Here is a 19,967-nt window from a genome sequence, read left to right on the forward strand (position 1 = left end):
ACAGATTTATATTTTTCTCGGTATCGTGTTTAGCTTTCCATTCATGTCACTGACTTGCCTCTACTTTCCTACAAAGTGGGTTAAAAGTACCATCGGATCTCCGTAAGTTCTGCTCTCTGGGAGTATCTGTGAGCACATGACATAGCATATACCGCATTTTGCACTAGTAGCACCAACAAATATGTGTCTCTCAAGTAAAATCGCAGTACCTGCTTGTTATCTGCTCGTAGGTACCATATTGAAAAAAATATATATATTTCCCATAAATAGTATATAATTACTGGTAGATCAGCAACAAAGCAAATATATAAATGCAATCCTGTTGTTTTAGAAAAGGGGGCTATTGCAACAACTTTATATTCAGTTCAATCAGTAATAATTATCTTGGCTAATAGATAAACCTTTTTTGTTTTCTTTACTAGTTTGGTATTAAACTTAACTAAATCGTCCAGAAAACATGTAGGGCCACTTTTTTCATGTTCTCGTATTCACTTTACAAGATTCACTTTCGGGATTACTTTCGATTTTTAGAAATTAATAAAAGGGGCAATATCGAAATGTTATGTGCCGCTGAATTAGTACTATCTAATTCTTGGTTAACAAAAAATAATAAAGAATTGGTTAACAAAGAATTGGTTTCTTTCATAGTTTTAAACTTTAGGCTCAAACGCTATTCCCGATTTACTTAATCGCCCAAGTTGGGCCACTTTTTACCATGTTCACACATATCAAGTTTGTACCGCGTAATATGAAGTCTAAATTTTAACTTGAATGTTTTTTCACATAATTTACATTAACAGACTTGACATTTAATATGGAATATTTTTTGGAAAAATTCCAAGACTGGTCTGGAAGGGGTCTGCATAAACAGCACGGGGTAAATATTAATTGGGGTGTGTCGGGAGATGGTGTAAAGTAATTGTTTGTCAGAAAATGTGATTTCCATTAGTTTACATAATGGAGCTCATAATGTACTGAATTAGCCTAAAATGGCGGATTTATGGATACTGAATTTTATTTTTGTGGGGGTAAAATATGTGAATTTGAGGAACAATATTCTGATATTATCAAATTTATTGAGGTTTGAGGTGATATTTACTGAACCTAAATACAATAAGTGTCCGTCAGACCTGAAATGCACTTGTAATCTTCCAGTTTTGAAAGTGGGAGGAGCTTTTAAAAATATGGCTCTGAAAAGTGTTACGCACTAAGAAATTTTGAATGGCCACCTTGGGCCAAATGTTATAAACTTACTGTACACAAAGAAACAGCGTGAGTTGATTGGACAACCACTAATCCGCGCAGTTGTTTTGTACTGTAATTTTATAACATTTGACCTAAGGGGTGCCATTCAAACTTTCTGAGTATGTAAAACTTTTATGAGCCATATTTTAAGCTCCTCCCTTGTTCAAAAATTTGGTACATTGCAAGCGTATTTCAGCTGTGATGAATGCCAATTGCTGACGAAGTTTACGAAATACCACTTCAAACCCCTATAAATGTGATAATAACAGAACAATGTTGCATAAAGTCCGAAATTGTGTCCCCCACAAAGCTCAATTTCAGCCTCCCTAAATCCGCCATTTTGGCCAAATTCGCTACATTATGAGCACCATAATGTAAACTCATGGAAAGCACATTTCCTATCAAACAAATATTTTACTCCATCTCCCGACACACCCCAATTAAATTTAGCCCGTGCGGTTTATGCAGACCCCTTCCAGTCCAGTCTTGGAATTTTGCGAAAAAATATTCCATATTAAATGTCAAGTCTGTAATATGCTATTAATTATTCATAATAAAATACCACTTCAAGTGTCCAATTTTACAAATTACCCATCATAAGAGGACAGATGGTTCATGATTCAACTCAATTCAGTCACCTTCGCTACACAAAAAGACACAAAAGTGTTTTAGGACTACTCATGGCCATATCTTCGCTTGTAGAGCACCGATCTTATTGACAAAAAGCTTATGTAGTAGCGTAAGATGTTACTTTGATGTCAAAGTAGATATCAGTATAAGTGGTATATTAAGTGGTATATTTGCCTAATATGTTTTGCTTAATATAATATTGTTACAACCTGTATATAAAAAGGAATCGTTGGAAAAAAAGTGAAATGGATTTTTAGAAATAAGTTTTTGGAGTATAATGTAATTTGTTCTGACATTCTAACGTATTTTAACTTGTCTCTCCATGTTTCCACGACAGGTACGTTAGGTTTATGGTGCAGCTAGCATCAGATCTCTTCTTTGTCTTTTTACTATTCGCTGATACAATATCTATTCGGGGAGAAGTTGAATCTTTCGAACCACTACAAACACCAACCAAAGGACTCATCCTTCTTTATGTTTTAGGTAAAGAAATTGTATCCACTCATCGTAATGCCAGTATACCGTACTGAATTACAGTAAGCCAAAGAATTAAGGTACCAGTTGTATTCACCCCTGTATATCCTCAACAAAGACAGATATGTCATAATTGGACCCAGCAGGCAATAGCTGTAGCTTTTAGCTCGAATTTAAGACCTCATTCGTTGACATTGGTCAAGAAATTAAGACACGACGATCCAAAAACCCAAGGAAGATGCCAATTTAAAAGTACTGTTGCAGTTTGCCCCATTACATGCCTTATTGATTTGTACACAAGCGTTCATGAACAAGAGAACTACTGTCTGTTCAATTAGCTTAGATTCTTGAATTTTTAAGATATTTGAAAAAATAAAAACTTGTGGCCAACGTCATCAAAGAAAAGTGTTACCACAGGGTTAGACCTAACGTGATTTATACTTTTCAAATATCAAAGTTCAATTTAAAACCCCATTTCTGTTCAATTTTGCCTCATTTTAGGCAGTTACTTGGGTCCACCGAAAGGGTTCGCGACCTTTTTACAAATCGAGTGGGACGGTCCATTCTTAACTTAGGGCATAGACCCTATCCAATTTAGCAAAACAATCTGCCCCACCAATCTGTCCTGCCATTTCAATTGTTATACCGTTCCGGTTATTGGATAGGTTCTATAGGTGATGATGGTCTACCGGTTTTTGTTACACGAAATTATATGGCGCGATTACGTTTTATGCATAACATTATTCTAAGCATTATTTTTCCCTAAACAATTACATTAAAATTATGGATTTCGTTCTTCAACTGGTTTACAATGTAAATTGAGTTTTGTTTAATACCACCATTCTTTCCCAAGAATATCAGCATTCGCTTGACATTTTCAGATACAGTGACTTTACAAGAATTGTTTTCTGTAACCTGATTGTTTTAAATAACATTTTCTTGTACAAAAGTTCTTTTGTTTCACGGTTTTTTCAGTTTGTATTCAACAAACAAAACGAAATAACAAATTGAAAATAAATGTGTAGTTTTATAATACCCATTCTCAGACCCATACGCAAAATAAATAAATAAATAAATAAATAAATAATTAAATAAATAAATAATTAAATAAATAAATAAATAAATAAATAAATAAATAAATAAATAAAGAAATAAATAAATAAATAAATAAATAAATAAATACGCAAGGAATGTATTCATATAAGCTGTGCCTATTTTAGAAAACCTTAATTCATAAATAATAACGTATTGTTTCAACAGTAGGGTTTCAACACAAATTAGGCATACTGGCAAATATTTTGCTGGACAATACTTCCTGATGCGGATGGTCGAATAAATACTATCTCTGCGCATTGTGACATTCGTCCCCATTGCTCTAAATGGATTGATTCCAAAAAGTTTATGGTACCCGACGTTCTACGGCTTTTTATAAAAATATCGCGGGAAAAGACCAAAATTGAAAAGAAATGGGGTTTTAAATTGAACTTTAGAATTTGAAAAGTATAAATCAGGTTAGGTCTAAGGCTGTGCTAACACTTTTCTTTGATGACGTTGACCACAATTTTTTATTTTTTCCAATATCTTAAAAATTCAAGAATCTAAGCTAATTGAACAGACAGTAGTGCGTTAAACTAGCCTCGTGCTTTTATTGATTAGAACACAAAAATGCAACTATGATTTCGTTTCTTTATTAGGTTTTAGATCACCGTTTCTTTATTTCTCAACCAATTTCAACGAATAAGGTCTTAAATCAGAGCTAAAGAGTACAGGTATTTGCTGCTTTTTTTTTGACATATTTGTCTTTATGTAAGATATACAGGGGTGAACACAACTGGTACCTTAATTCTTTGGCTTACTGTACTGAATTTATATACTGATCAATACAAAATCAGCTTTGTTCTGCGAAAACAAAATGATCGAAAGGGATACTCAGTGCAAAGAGACCTTTAATAGAACTTTAATAGTTATCTTTGTTCATCAGCATTAGGAACTTATATTGATAATACAAATGTAAATTAGGTCTGACTGATTTTTGTTTCTTTGATAGATTGATTTCTTTCGAATTTCGTGATTTCTAGTTTATATAAATTGTGATGCATTTAAGAAATAAAGGGTAATATATTATCCTTGACATCAAAATATTGTGTCCGCGGCAGTAAAAACGTAAAACTTTGGCGAGGGTGATGACACGTTATTTGGGTGTAAAGGATAATGCCGCACCCTTTATTTCTATTCTATTACCACAAAATACTCGCCCCTCGAAATAGTTTAAGCTTTTACTTCAAGGTGGGGTGCATACCCTTATCCAAAGCATGACAGCGAGTATTGCGGAAATACTGTAGGGCCTACGCGTGATTAATCGTAATGCTTTGCTTCAGCTTGTACTGAATCGCGTTTCTTTTTGTGCTGTTGCGCGAGAAGAACATAAAGCTCATTGCCCTGGCCACATCATTGTAATTTAAGGTCTTTCACGTAACAAATCACAGTGCGCGATTTTGAATAATGGGTCATGGAGGTAATAGAATGTGAAATAAATGAAAATGCCATATTTATATATAAAATTTACTGTCGGTCGAGTTACCAGAATTACTATGCAGAGTACTCTTAAGAATGCCTTGATCTGCAGATTAACAGCTGGTCGATATGAACCGACGTTTAAATAACTTAAGGTTAGCAACTATTTGCAACTGTTGCGATTTGGTAGTTCACAGCATCTTGCAAATTGTAGTGAGCTATGGCAAAAATTGCATTGATCATTTCATAGCGAGTGTAGAAAAATTCAAATATCACAGATATACTTTTGTAGGTCCTGTGGTTCTTGAGTTATGTTGTAAAGCGGGCTGAAACAACACCACTTTTGTAAAACGTACATAACTCATTCACAACATTAAATCAAGCATGTTTTCAAAGTATATGATTTGTAGAACGAATTTTGCAAAACATCAAAGTGTTATATTTCAATAATATATTGATTTAAATAATGAAAATCGATTCGTGTACCCTTAAGGGGGTACTACATCCCTGGCCAATTTTGTGCCTATTTTTGCATTTTTCTCAAAAATTATAACGCATTGGTAAACAAGTAAGATATGTATATTATAGGGGCAAGGACTACAACTACTGCACTGAAAATTCAGCAACTCAAGGCAAGTAGTTCTTGATTTAATGATCAAATACTGGTTTTCCCTCATTTTTGACTGTAACTCCACAACTGTTGTCTGTGCTGAAATAAAATTTCCAGTGCAGTAGTTGTAGTCCTTGCCCCTATAATATACATATCTTACTTATCACCAATGCGCTATAATTTTTGAGAAAAATGCAAAACAGGCACACAATTGGGCAGGGGTGTAGTACCCCCTTAAATTATTTCTAACGGTGTCCGCCCTCTATGCCGAAGGATTTCAATATCAAAAGTAAGGTTTGCAAAGTCGAATATGGCATAACGTTGGCCGTGTCGAATATGAAACAAGTTAGCTAAAGTTCGATTTAGGACCAGGTGTAGAGTTACGGTTAGAACTAGGGTTATAGTTAAAGTTACGCTTAGGTTTATACACATATTCAGCATAGCAAATTTTATTTTCGACAGTGCGAACCTTCGACATAACCGGCTGTAACATTCTAAACCATAGCTAATAATGTTGTATTTCATACAATAGGTATAGGATGGCGTGAGGTTAAGTCAGTAACGAAATATGGCAAGAGTGTCTTCACACAAAGCCGTCATCTACGAGATATAAGTTTGGTGACGCTATTTCTTTCAAGTTTCCTGTTTAGTTTCGCCCAACATTATTACAACGTTAACATAGTAAGTTCCATATCTATACATGTTCTTATACTACCGTTTTTTCCAGTTTTGTGCACTTAACTAAAAAAAGTTTTGTATTCTTATTATGAACACATTGATCTTATAGGAAATGAATCAAGGAAACCAAAATTCCGGGCAAAAATCACATATTTATATCTTAAGTGTAAAAGACCTTTGACTCCAAACACGTGTTCACCCCATAGACCCCGGCTAAAGTCAAATCAAATGTTAATGTCTCATAAATGTGCCATATAATCTGTAGGACAAGAAACATTTGTGGAAAAGTAACATTTAAACCATAATTATTCATACGTGACATTTGACTCTAAAATGGGCCCTGTCAAACGCAACGTCTAGGGTAGTGATGCTTGTGGCTATAATCAAATCATGTAGGCGTAAAGCACGTGACATGTCACCTGACCCAATGCTTGACCCCTGGGTTTGACCCCTGTGCTTGACCCCTGTGTACATTTTGACCCTTGATATCTCGGGATGTATTAGACAGTGGCACCCGATTAATTCTTATTAAGTGCACCTCAGACGTCAACATAAAAGCAAACAATGTTAGTCATATCTATCTGATTATTTCTTGTATTCTCTCCAAACAGGAAGGTGTTGAGAAAGATGCCGTCAGTAGTCTTAATAAAAGATCCGTAATTCTCCCTTCAGTGGCAGCAACCAAAGACATTCCAATAATCGCAAACTTAACATTTGCACCGGAAGAACTACCATCAGGTCTTGAACCGGAAGAACTACCATCAGATCTTGAACCGGAAGTACTACCATCAGATTTTGAACCGGAAGAACTACCATCGGATCTTAACAAAACAACAGGACCGATAACCATACATCGGATTGCCAAGATCCCTATTGCTCGAGCAAGAGCTGCCCGGCCAAAGTCTCAAGGAGGACAGGCTCAGGTTGATACTGCTGGACCTACATATAATATCACTAACGAGAAACATCTACATTTTCTCGGCTTAGAATGGTGGAACCCGGGGCTTCTAGCTACAGCTTTGTTCGCATGTTCGACAGTCATTACATTCCTGCGCTTATTTCCTTACGTAGTGCTGAGTGACGTCACTGGCCCGCTGCAAATATCTGTTGGCTCGATGGTAAAACAGACCGTTCATTTCTTTTGGGTGGTAGGAGTGGTTGTGCTTGCCTTCTCTATTGGGCTAACGTATCTTTATGCCTTTTACGATGACGAGAGTGTAAGATATGAGATATGTTTAGAGATCAACATGGTACCTGGTGGATGCCGAAAAGGTACTCTAGGAAAGTAAGTACTAAATCAAGTCAGTAAAGTTAAATTAATCATTTTTGTTTGGGGTGGTAGGTTCAACTCCTCACAAGGCTCCGATCCTTTCAAATAAAGCTCCATATACCAATATTAAAATCCCAATAACAATGGCTTCAACTGCTAAATCACAATCTTAAACAACTGAACAATAGATGAAACACTAAAGAGAGTTTTTTTTAACTTAAAATGGTATGTAAATGAGATGCAAATTAGATATTCCTTAAATATGTCAGAAACGGTTAGATCCTACATAGCTCTGCATTGTATAAACATCCCAAGATGATTGAAAAAACCCACACATTTGAATTATGGCCTAAAATCTGAAAAAGGTGCATTTGGAGTGTTTATGCTCTGTTGCACTGCAGCTTAGACAAATTGTCAACTTTATTTTAGGATTTTGAAGACCTTTATTTGAAGAAGAGGAAAAAAGAGTTGATCTAAAGATGATGGACATACAAAAATTTACTTACAACAGACGAAATTGTCAAGGAGGTATTTAATGCAAACAAACTGCCGCCAAGCCAAGAGCTTAGGTGTTAGGGTTTAGTTTCAGAGGAAGAATCATAGCATTAAGGTTCGTTTTAGGGATCTAAAATTATTTAAAGTTATATTTATGGATAGAATTACAGTTATGGTCAGGATTAGGGATAGGATTTAGTGATCATAATTATGGATATGTTTGAAAGTAAAGAATTAAGGGCTGGGGTATGAACGTTTGGACAGTATTTATTGTGGGACATTAGAGCAAATCAGACATATCGAATTGCATTCTGAATACGAAGAATGTCCTTCTGATATCAAATAATTTTGATTTTGTGAAATTCGCAATGTAATACACATTTTATGGCAAATCATTAAAACTTGATATTTTTAATATTTAACAATACTCGAAGTAAACTTTATAAATCTGATGATTTATACTTAAAGTGTATGTAGGTGTGATGAAAAGCCGACGATCAATTGAAAATTTTGACCTTTCGTATTGAAGATATGGATTTTTTCCCAAAACGCCAAAAAAATTAGATCTTTTGGGGAAAAAAATCCATATCTTCAATATGAAAGGTCAAAATTTTCAATTGACCGTCGGCTTTTCCTCCCAGCTACATACACTTTAAGAATATATCATTAGATTTATATAATTTACTTCGAGGACTGTTATATATCAAAATTTAAAAATATCAAATTTTTATAATTTGTCAAAAATTTGTATTATATTGTGATTTTCAAAAAATGAAAATTATTTGATATCAGAAAGACATGATTCGTATTCAGAATGCAATTCGATAGGTCTGAGGTGCTCTCATGTCCCACAAAAAATACTGTCGAAACGCAATAAACGCTCATTCTAGATCCCTTAATTGCATGTAAAACTGTAATTAATTTTTAAGTAAAGTTGAACAATGATGGCGCTATCCATCTAAAATCTTGTTTGCATATTTACACATGTTTGTATAGTGGTATCAGAAAATCAGAAAAAGACTAACAAAAAAAACTTTATATCACGAAATGTAAGGAATAACTAATTTAAATCTTAAGCGCGTGTAAATAGCGCCCCCAATTTGCACACAAATGTACAGTTTATATAATCAAAATGACCACACAAAAAAACAGAAAAGTATGAATAATTTGACAAAATATATGTTTATATTTATGGTAGCTCATGGTACCGTAAAATTCCGTCTACAAGCATTTATATGCCTCTAAACGAGGCTTTTTTGACACAAGAGACAAGAGGCAGACACTCTCAACAAAAACGTTATTTGGAGTTTGAACAACTATATTACTGATAAAGGCGGCTGTACAAACATGATTTTGTAAGACCAATCTATTGCAATGATTTTGAGAAGGGTATTGGCCTTTCATATCTTTCGTTAAAAAAACCCCTCGTTTAGAGGCATATATGCTTCTAGACGGAATTTTACGGTATTGTCCAGGTCTACATGGACACTGTAAAATGTTTTATAATTATTAAATGATCACATCAAACAGCCGTGGGATAGGGTTTGTGTGGTTGCCTGATTAACATTAAGTCTAACGTTGCTTCAAACTTTTTCCTTTCAGTCTAATGGAAAGCGTTGTCTACTTATACTGGTCCACATTTGGGCTCGAGTCCACGGAACCCTTGTTGCTACCTCAACAAGCCTGGGTACTACAGCTGGCTGGAAAAATTCTTTATGCTATGTTCTATATGTTCGTCGTTGTAGTTCTAATGAATGCCTTAATCGCTGTTATGAGCAATGTCTTTAATGATGTCGAGGTATGTTTTAGTTAGCTTATCTCGTGATTTGTTACAACAGCTATTGTTTTAAATTGAGTACAACTACGACTCGAATATGATAAAGGGGTGTATATTCTATCTACTTCACCATTACGTTTCACTACCTGGAGAGAATTGATCAAAATTGAATTCTCTCCTGAGGTTCGTATCTGGCAATGAGTTGACCAGATCACAAGAATGTCATTATAGTTAGAGGCATTATATAACACAAATTGGTCAATGAGTTACATACAATGACCTTGTGTGGTATTTAGTTCCCAGGAAGTGAGTTTCGCCCGAGGCAATTTGTGGTTAGATGTTGATCCCTCACTACAAGAGTTATTACCGTCGATTTGGTTGAAAAAGGGGTGAGACATGATCAAATCTTTCCAGGTAACAAAACGTAATGACTAAGAAAGTTATTATACTTAGTACTCTGGGTTGATAAGATGAACAAATTTTTAATCTTTCCCAAGAGCAGCCAGCGCACATAAACGTTGACAAAGGCACAATGCATCTGCCGGATTCGAACCTGCGACCTTCGTAATACTAGCACGACGATCTATCCAGCTAAGGTTATAGTCAACCGAGGCACAGAGGCACTGTGGCTCAGATTGCTAGTATTACTAAGGTCACTTTCCGAATCTGGCAAAATGCACTTTTTTCATTGTTTGTGTGCGCTGGCTGCTCTGGAGAAAGATTAAAATTTGTTCTTACTTCACTAACAAAGCATGCTACCTCATTTTTGCTTGCCTTTGATCAGCTTTTTAAATGACCGTAGCCATACTGTGGTAATAATGTTAGCTCTGCAACCCATGATGTTCTTACTCTGACGGCAAATCCGTACTGTGCTATACCATTAGCTTTCCAAACCAATGTCCATACCGTGTCAAGTTTAACCACACGTGTATACCTAAACTGTTACAGTATAATTATCAAACTGGAAATCCAATCACAACAGTGATAGATATTCTTATATGAATTCCGTTTGATACTAAACCTGTCAAACGTAAATGACACGTAGCTTAACCTGTTAACGGTTATTGATACGTAGCGTTACCTGTCAAATGTATTTGACATTATTGAAGGGGAATAGTAACGTAATTCATGTTCGAAATAATGTTTTACCGTTTCTCTTATCGCTTTTTCTTACTAGGAAAACGCTGATGTTGAATGGAAATTCGCCTCTACCGCCATGTGGTTAGGTGTCTTACAGGACAACGACGTAGTCCCGCCACCATTTAATCTTCTACCCTCTACTGAAGATATCAGATGGATCCTAAACATGTTATACTCAAAGTGTTGGTTTTTTATAAGAAAACACGTGGAACGACCTAATTCGTCGGATTACGCACCACCCAAAGTATACAAAGTACACAAGGCAAAACATTTGGAATAATTCTATTGTACCCTTTGCATCTCTTCCTCACAAAGTAAACCAGCAGTATTTGCAAGTAAACTAGAAAGCAGGTGCTGCTCCTTTACTTTGGTAGGAAGATCTATCTGTAACCTTACTTCTAACTTTAACCGTACCCTTAACATCCTACCCCAAGCCCTTATCCTAACCCTGCTAACCCTTACCAAAAGATACAGGTACGAAGTGTATTCTAGAATTGGGCCAAATTGTTAAGGGGATGGTCCAATTTCGATGAATGCCTTTCACCACGTTAAACTTATCTTCCACTTCCCATAGATTTCCATACCATTTCACCTTTTTAAGGAGTAAGGGAGACATGGAAATTAGAAAACAATGTACGGATGAAATATAATTTTCTTGTATATTCCAAATGAATTTAATTTCACCGCTTTATAAGAGTGGTCAATAAGAGACATGTTTCAGCAGAAAATAATTTCGATGTGACAACGGGTTATTACAATGACAATATGTGTGTAAAGGCTAGAAATTGGAACATCCCCATTTAAAAGTAGTATTATGGTTTTTAAAAAGATCAAAGTTGGAATGCCAAAATACTACTTGTTTTATTTTTTAACCAAATTTAATCACAATATAATGTTACATTATTAATTTATGTTCATTCCTTCCCACCTGCCATATTTTTAACCGTGTGCAATAAAGAAAATCTTAAAAGCAAACGTCCACTTACGCACCACGTACAGTTTGGGCCAATATAATATATAGGCTCTTTCTAATAGAAATATATTATATCAGGGTATGATTGAAAGTGTCATCAGACGGGGCACCGACAGCGCTATTGGCCGATAGCACTATAAGAGCAAACTGTACGTGTTGCCTTAGACACCCATCATCTAAAATATACCCATAGTTTTGTTTACTTGATCGTTTAGAGTAGTTGAGACATCTCTATGCTTCAAATTTGCATCACATTCGCTTTATTATAAGTTAATATTTATAACAATGTAATAAACGCATCACAAGAAATAAGTCCCACTCTCAAAATTTCGTCATAATATCGCAAAATACTTTAACTTTATACCACTAAAACTAACTTAGAGGTTATATTGGGATTGGCCATCTTATAACTCACTGTGCTGCACCAAAAAGAGGATTTACATGACTGAATTATCAAGAATTGATACACACTAGAGTAAATGTTCACTTAGTGAAGATTTTAAACTGCACTCAACCACTTTGTGATTGAAAAGAGTAGTTTTTGCCTTAAATTTGGGCTCATTCATTTTCACACAACACAGTAAACAGTCATATAATTATTTCAAAGTTCGTTTTATTGGAACAAAACGAAACCTTGCCATGTTATGACGAAATGTTGAGAGGGGGACTTATTTCTTGTGCTGTGTTTATATTTCGGAAATAAAATAATCAGCTGTTGTGTCTTACCGTGTTTCATTTTCAGAGAAATAAGAAGTTTAAAAGAAGTGACAGATCCCAATACAGGGTAGGTAATGTCATAGCAATATGCATGTAATCAATATTGGCGGACAAAATAGGGGGGTCAGTTTGGGTAAAGCGTTTTGAATGTCCTGGTATAGGTTTTAAACATATGTTTATGGAACTAAAATATAATGGATGTTTAATTTAGTAAAGAATACCAGTTCAGTGCTATAAACTTTCCATATATAACTATAATCCGTTAAGTATCGTACGAGATTCGCCGAGCGCGGTCAAGAACGGCTTTGCACCGCACCTAATCACTAACGTCGCCCTCTATAGTCGGTTTTATACAAAAGGAACGGTTTATAGCTATATAGGATTTGTCGGTATGTGGTGTTCCCGACGACATGTGCTTGTAATATTATTCCACTATACTTTGATCAGCTCGTAATCAGCGGTCCTTATAACATCGCGGATTAATTCCAAACTATTTCATTTTGAGTATTGTCTTGTGACATCTTGCCAGAAGCATTACGAATTATTAATTCAAGTGTTATACTTTGTCTACTTTCTTTAACACACAAAATAGTGACTAAACAGGTCAACTAATAGCACTCTTAACGTGGATATACTTTTCGGCGTAGTGGTAATTTTCCGCCTATTACGAAGTGATCAAACTATAGGAAACATTTTCCCTTTAAAATCTGACCGGTTGAAAAAGCTGTGAAAAATCTGTGTTGGATCACAGAATTTTCACGGATTTTTCAACCTGTCACCTAGTGCCTCCTAGTGCTAGGCCTAGTGCAAGTTGATGTTGCTTGTTGTGCATCGGAATTACAATGCGGGACAAAATTGTTGGATCACTTTTAGCATGTGCTTTGTAATTGAAGTTCCAACTTTGAAGTTGGGTTGTGTGCCAGTCGGGAGTGTGCCAGTCGGGATTTGTGCATATTTGTTGCCATGTTTAATTGTAACACTTTGGGTTGGGAAACTATTCATTCTTTCTTATTAAATATATTCAGTTTCCTCTTGTAGCGAGCAATCGTTCCCCATTGTGTTTATTTGTTTTTGATGCGTATCCCCATTACCTACTTTACTAATGTGCTTTGTAATTGATCTCCCTTTCCCCTATCAATGTTGAATCCTTGAATTTTGTTTCTGATGTTGTGGAAGTACCCATCATTGACTGGGGGAAAGAGGGAGGGATTGAGGGATAGGTATTGGTTTAAGATATATGTTACAAATCAACATGTTTCATAAGTGAATTTCATGGTGACTGCGAGGTCATTTGAAGTTTCAAAAACACTTGGGTGATCCAACACATTTTGTCCTGGATTGTAGCTTACCCGCTTACCTTAAATAATACCATTGAATAATAATGTTCAACCTCCTGTTTCAGCGTGTCATGTCACATTTGGTGGAACGCTACGTTGCAAGTAAAACTGCAGCAGATGTGAGTGTGGAAGCGGATATAACCATTGCCGACATCAGGGCCCTGCGCAATGATCTACTTGCTCTCAAGTTAGTGATTTTGACATTGACAGAATAATTTTAAAACAAGGCCTGTAATTTCCTTTCTTGACTACTGTGTCAATGCAAAAATTACTATTTTGATTCAAGACCAGTAGCAAGATATCTCAAGAGATTTATGAAGCCAAGATTACAGTGTAAACAAAGACATGATTCGTTTATTGAGTATGAAGAGTTTTGGTCCAAAAAAACACTCCAAATTCTGTGTAATTCATTTGAATCACTAAAATTGGACTACTAAAATAGTTATAATAGTTCGATGAAGAAAATGATCAATATAAAAGAAAATTATTTTTGTTCCAAAAGGTGCTCAATCCAATGGCAGCCATTTTTAAACTTTGCATTGGAGAATTTTCAGGGGACAAAATGATGTTGGAACTAGTTAGAAAATAAGCTAGAAATATCCATTCCAATCAGTAAAATGTCATTTAAACTTTAAAATGTTCAAATTTACCAGAACAATGTGACGCAAGGCAGCTATTGGATTTAGTGCCTTTTGAAAACAGACTCTTCAAATCAAGATTAAGTTGGTAAAGGCATAGTGGCATAACGGTACGGCCAATCGCTCGTGATCGCTAGAATAGCGGTTGTCAACCACGGTAGTTACAACCAGATAAGGTCCTTCAGCTCTTTTGTCTCTCGCCACTCTACAATATGACCTTTTAAGTGTTGATTATCCAAATCTTCAAATCAATTTAAAACATGTAAAACCGAATTTTATTTCCTACTTACATACCTATCACGCCCAATCAGTGGATTGTATTATTAAAATAACAATTCAATCACGTTTAATCCAACACATTTATATTTTCCAATTTCAGATTTGAAATGTTCCAGAAGTTTTTCGACACTGTGGAAGACATCAATCGTACCATAGGTGACGGATACATGATATTCAAGACATCTCGAGAAGCCAACGAACTCTTTCAAAGAACTGAAGAGATACATTCCAAAGTTGGCACACAATTGGACACGGTTGTAGAATTCCAAACGGCGCTATGCAACAAAATAAGAGAACTTCAAGAGAGAGAAGAGCCCGCGCCAGACGTAAGACATATTGGAATACAGGTGAATTCATTGCCTAAATCCATACCACGAGTTATGCTTATGGATGTATCTTTACAAACATCGCCCGGGTTTTGGTCGCAAGACATCGATTGCCAAACTGTGCCTCCAGCAGCTGAGGATGTGGAGGTCCAAACAGAATCAACCGTCTATCAGGACTCCGCTATTCAAACAGAAGAGTTGGATGTAAACGATGACTACACGCAAACAGAACCGGACCCAGTTTGTGAAATATCAATTCAGACATGTCCTTTGCCTACGAAGGACTCGTGTTGTCAAACAGCGCCACCACCGGCATTAAGATCAATATACCAGCAAACCGATCCGTTGCCGGCGTATCGAGAGTTGTATGTTCAAACAGATCCACCTCCACCTCCACCCCCTGTATTTGAATGCTTTACACAAATTACACCGCCCCCATCCCCTCCGCCACCAAAGAAATTTGCAAGTCGCGCAACACAAACACCAGAGAGGCGGCAATCCGTCGCACCACAACCGGTACCATGGCGTCCTTTTGCTAAGGCCGTAGCTCGAGGTGTTCGAGCTGCTAGCCCGTCAAGGTCGAACTTATTGAATTCCAAGTCAGTACCTCAGAGTTCACGAGCTAACAGCACAGCAACACCAAATTCATCATCGAGTTCTAGGTCAACGCCTCAAGGTTCCCGAGCTACTAGCCCAGCAATGTCAAATTCATCATCGAGTTCAAGGCTATCAACTCCAAGTGGTCGTCCTCCAAGCCGGTCAACGTCTACATCATCGATGAATTCTAGTGACTCGGATACGTCTGTTAAGAGAAAGGGTTCTAAACCACCCTTAAATTCTAGTGTCTCTGATACGTCTGTAAAGAAAGGGTTCTAAACCCCTTTAAATAAAAGGAGCTTTAGTCAGACTAACTCTACGTCCAAAAAGAAATAGAAGTGGATAAGAAAATGAGTAAGCTGTAAATTGTGCCAAGATTCTGTCGACAAAAGCGTACGGCTTAGATTGCCTTGTAATTACGAAAAATATCATTACCAATAAAAACAAAACAAATATCTACGCTAACAATAAAAATTCATAAGAATTAGAATTGCTAATAATTAAAATGTTAACCATATTATCCGACTAGTTAAGTTAAGTAAGTGTTACAAAGACTTAAGCGTGTCCAATTTTATGCGACGCAGAACAGCTCACGCTCGAGCAACTGCCATACCGTAAAACTCCGTCTACAAGCATTATATAGTGGGGTTTTTTTTATAAAAGTTTAATTAATTCGAAGCAAGCGTTAATATACCAATACAATAGATCGGTCTTAAAATAGTACTTGTTTGTATATGCTTGGATCCGTAATTTATTTGCTCAAACTCCATAATGGCGACTGGATTAATGTAGCTTTCATCAGAAGCACACTATATGCTTGTAGACGGGGTTTTACGGTAATTGCACTTTACTTGGTTGTTAGTCTTACTTTGTGGTAGACAAGTTCGGCTTTTAGTGGGAAAAATGTAAGTTGTAATTAAAATCACTCCTTTTTACCTAATACAGTGGAGGAAAATCTTGTTATTGTTTTTTATAAAGAAGTGAGTTGCATAGTGACGTTTATATAATTTGGTTCAGAACTGTGCAGCAATTAGCATATGAATACATGAATACAAAACCCACCCAAGTCCATGGGAAGTGATTTTGAGAAAAAAAAGCATGTGTATCATTTTAATTCCTTCAGTTAGATTTACTTGGTCAATATGGTAAGTTTTACGTGCAAATGAGTGAGTTAAACTGTATTCGGTATGACGATTAGCATAGGTGGTGTTTTGAATAATATACAAAGACAACAATGTTGGAATGAGATTACCACTGCTAAGATAATACAAAATAAAGCACACAGGTATGTATGTTGATAACATACTGCCATGTAATATAAACCACACACTTTTCTTGATTAAACCCTTTTTTTTCAAAAGTTGTTCTTTTATACATACTGGATTTCAATCAAAGTGTTACAAGACTCAAATCCTGGACTTTCCTTTCATACATGCTATTTTCCACATGCTCAATAAACACAGAGGATAAATTTGAGTTGTTCTTTCATACATATGACAGCCCTATGTATAGCAACAATTTCCCATGCTTAACTCAATTTGGCCAAAGTATGGACTTGGGTGGGTTTCATGTATTCATATGTTAGTCTAAACCAAGAATTAGTTGTTTGGAGGGTATTGTGCAAAAAAAATAAGAATTTTGCTTTGTACCTCGGAGTATTCCTTGGTTCAAAATGCAACATGTTTCGAATTTCACAATAAAGTAGAGAGGCCACATCCGTCTATCTGCTCTAGATTTTCGTGTATGATATTTGGACAAAGGTGCCAGCCGGATTAAAATTAACCACGAAGGTCTCATCTTTCTGATTTGAACGTCTGGCATTTCTGAAAAGTGACTTAAGCTGAGATATTTGAGTTAAAAAATGAAGTTCTTGTGACTGTTTTACAGTTTTTGTACCAAAAGTGGCAATTATTAAAACAGATATGACTTTGAAAGAAAATTTAGTATGACTTTCACATTTGCTGTGGAGAATACATGTAATATGTGACGTGTCATGTCAAAAGCAGACACTTTTGGGCAGGATCGTAAATGGAGAAATAAACAAAAATCTGCCCGGGGTGATTTTTTCACAATTTGCGTTTGTTGCGAATTTGTGATGTTATTAATGTTAAAAATATTGTCTGATAGTTTTATACCGGAATATAACTGGCATCTTGTATTTTTGAGACATTTTTCAAGGTAATTCCTACTCTCAACATTGTCAATAATATTTTTAAAGGCCGATATCTCAATTTCCAATTTTATATTACCATAACTTACGAACTCATTATCTTCACTTAGGAATGTCCGATTTCATTGGGAAAATGGCGTTATGGAGCAAAATATCTCTATATTTAAGATATGTAAAAACCTCAAAATTTATAACCTGCCCAAAAGTGTCTGATTTTGACATGACACGTCACATATGTGTATTCAATATTTGTTAACCAAAAAAATCATCTCTATTATCTTGATGCAATATTTTGGGTGAAATGCATTATTTTGATGAAATTGTTCAATTTTGACCAAAAAAAGTCAATTTTACATGGTAAAAAATTAGCTACTTTTAGATTTGACATTTTGGGGTAAAAATGGGGAAAAAGTAACAAAAAACACATCTTTAAGCAATTAAAAATATCTCAGTTCACGTCACTTTTTAGTGCCAGCCAGGTGAAACAGACAGAGGAGACTCTAACCATTAATTCTATAAATCTGGCTGGCACCTTTGTCCAAAAATGATGCAGGTAACCCTATGTAGCCAGAAAGTAGTCTCTCTACTAATACCCTCCAAACAACCGTTGGACAGTTAATGTTAAGCATCGATTACTGAATGAAAAAGTTTTAAGTTAACTTTCAAACTTCGCTAAACATTGCTAAATGAACTGAATTTAATACATGTAGGGTTAATGAATGATAATATTAATGTAAAGTACATTTTTCGTACCCAGACAAAAATATCTAAATAGAATGTTTACCGTACTATGTGCAGCCGCAAATCGATACTTCTAGCGAAGGCTTGCAATGGTATTTTACCTATTATGTGTCGACTACATGTGCAGTAATAAATGACAAAAACGTTTAGAAAACTACCTGATTGGATATAATTATTGTTGCTTTTTCCATGTTGTGCATTTTAGAAAACGTTTAAATATCGTGTTATATCAAGGCTATATAAAACTTTTCATGATAACGTACTGCAAATATTCTTACATAATGTTATTTAAGTTGACAAAACATTCTGGATAATCGATAATAATTTTGTAGTGCGTTTTCATACAACGTTTTCATGACCTTTTTTGTGACCGTCCACGTCGAAACGCTCGTAAAGTGTGCCCCTGGTCAATTTTGTTTTCTTCCGTGTTTAGAAAATATATATCATAAGCTTTACAATGATATATCATTTGACTTCAAACAATATCCAAAAGCGGAGTTATGGCTTGTTAAACTTTGCTCCTTCAGTAAAAGGTATATTATTTTGGTGCTACATTATTTCACTTTGTCCACATCGCTTACATATCGCATTACATATCAGATTGTCATAATTGGCGGTTACTTCAAATCATCCCCAAGTCAACGAGGTTCAGGAATGTCCTCTCATTGTTGATTGTTAGTTAACCCACCACTTGAACAGGATTTGGCCAAAGCAACCAAAAACTAGAGCTATTTACTAAATCTTACATAAGTATAAGCTTATTATCCTCTTCAACAATAGGATTAAAGATTGGCGTTTGATTGACACTAAAATGAGAAACATGTAGGACAAACATAAGTATGAATACAACCTTTATGCACATTTTGCACTATAACTCGAAATACAATTTGTCGACTTTACGAGCGGTTTGAGATGGATAGTTACATATAACCCGACGGTACGCAGAGGGGGATAAAAACACCTAATGTAGGCACAAAAGTAAGCAAAGTTCGATAGCCAAATATTACCAATACCAAGGCCCACGGAAGTGTTCAAATACATCAATGTGGACAAAGGCAGATACGATGAACCAAACAACAAATGTGCGCTCATAAACAGGCAAAGTTAAATGACCAAAAACTACCAATTCCAGAGCCCACAGAAGTGTCTGGAAAACAGAACAAACATATACTGGAACAAGTGATCAAAATCACTGGGCGCATTGGGCTATTCCAGAAAAATGCACACTCCCTATAGAGGAGTTCGCATTTCCGGACATTTTGTCCAGTCGTGATTGTTTGAAATCCAGAATTTAAAAATGTCAACAGGCGAAAAATCCAGCTGAATATAGTTCAGAATCAGATATCCTCAAGATTT

General features: G+C 35.6%; 1 protein-coding gene across 1 annotated transcript; it reads left to right on the top strand.

Annotated features, from left to right (window-relative positions):
- On the top strand, positions 1-15,979 carry LOC140144720 (uncharacterized). Its single transcript, XM_072166533.1, has 9 exons — positions 1-102; positions 2,213-2,358; positions 6,006-6,154; positions 6,763-7,436; positions 9,519-9,714; positions 10,871-11,077; positions 12,549-12,590; positions 13,926-14,047; positions 14,878-15,979. The coding sequence occupies exons 1-9, from the start codon at positions 44-46 to the stop codon at positions 15,977-15,979; spliced, it is 2,697 nt and encodes an 898-aa protein (XP_072022634.1). The 5' UTR covers positions 1-43.
- Positions 15,980-19,967: the final 3,988 nt, after the last annotated feature.

This window comes from Amphiura filiformis, unplaced genomic scaffold (genome assembly GCF_039555335.1).
Source record: "Amphiura filiformis unplaced genomic scaffold, Afil_fr2py scaffold_75, whole genome shotgun sequence".
Taxonomy (NCBI): domain Eukaryota; kingdom Metazoa; phylum Echinodermata; class Ophiuroidea; order Amphilepidida; family Amphiuridae; genus Amphiura; species Amphiura filiformis.

What these genes read in the sequence shown, in the direction of transcription:
- LOC140144720 (XM_072166533.1), top strand. Translation starts at nt 44, where the DNA reads ATGTCACTGACTTGCCTCTACTTTCCTACAAAGTGGGTTAAAAGTACC. An exon ending in GTGACAGATCCCAATACAGG is followed by an intron (nt 12,591 to 13,925) that starts GTAGGTAATGTC and finishes CTCCTGTTTCAG; the next exon opens with CGTGTCATGTCACATTTGGT. An exon ending in AATGATCTACTTGCTCTCAA is followed by an intron (nt 14,048 to 14,877) that starts GTTAGTGATTTT and finishes TTCCAATTTCAG; the next exon opens with ATTTGAAATGTTCCAGAAGT.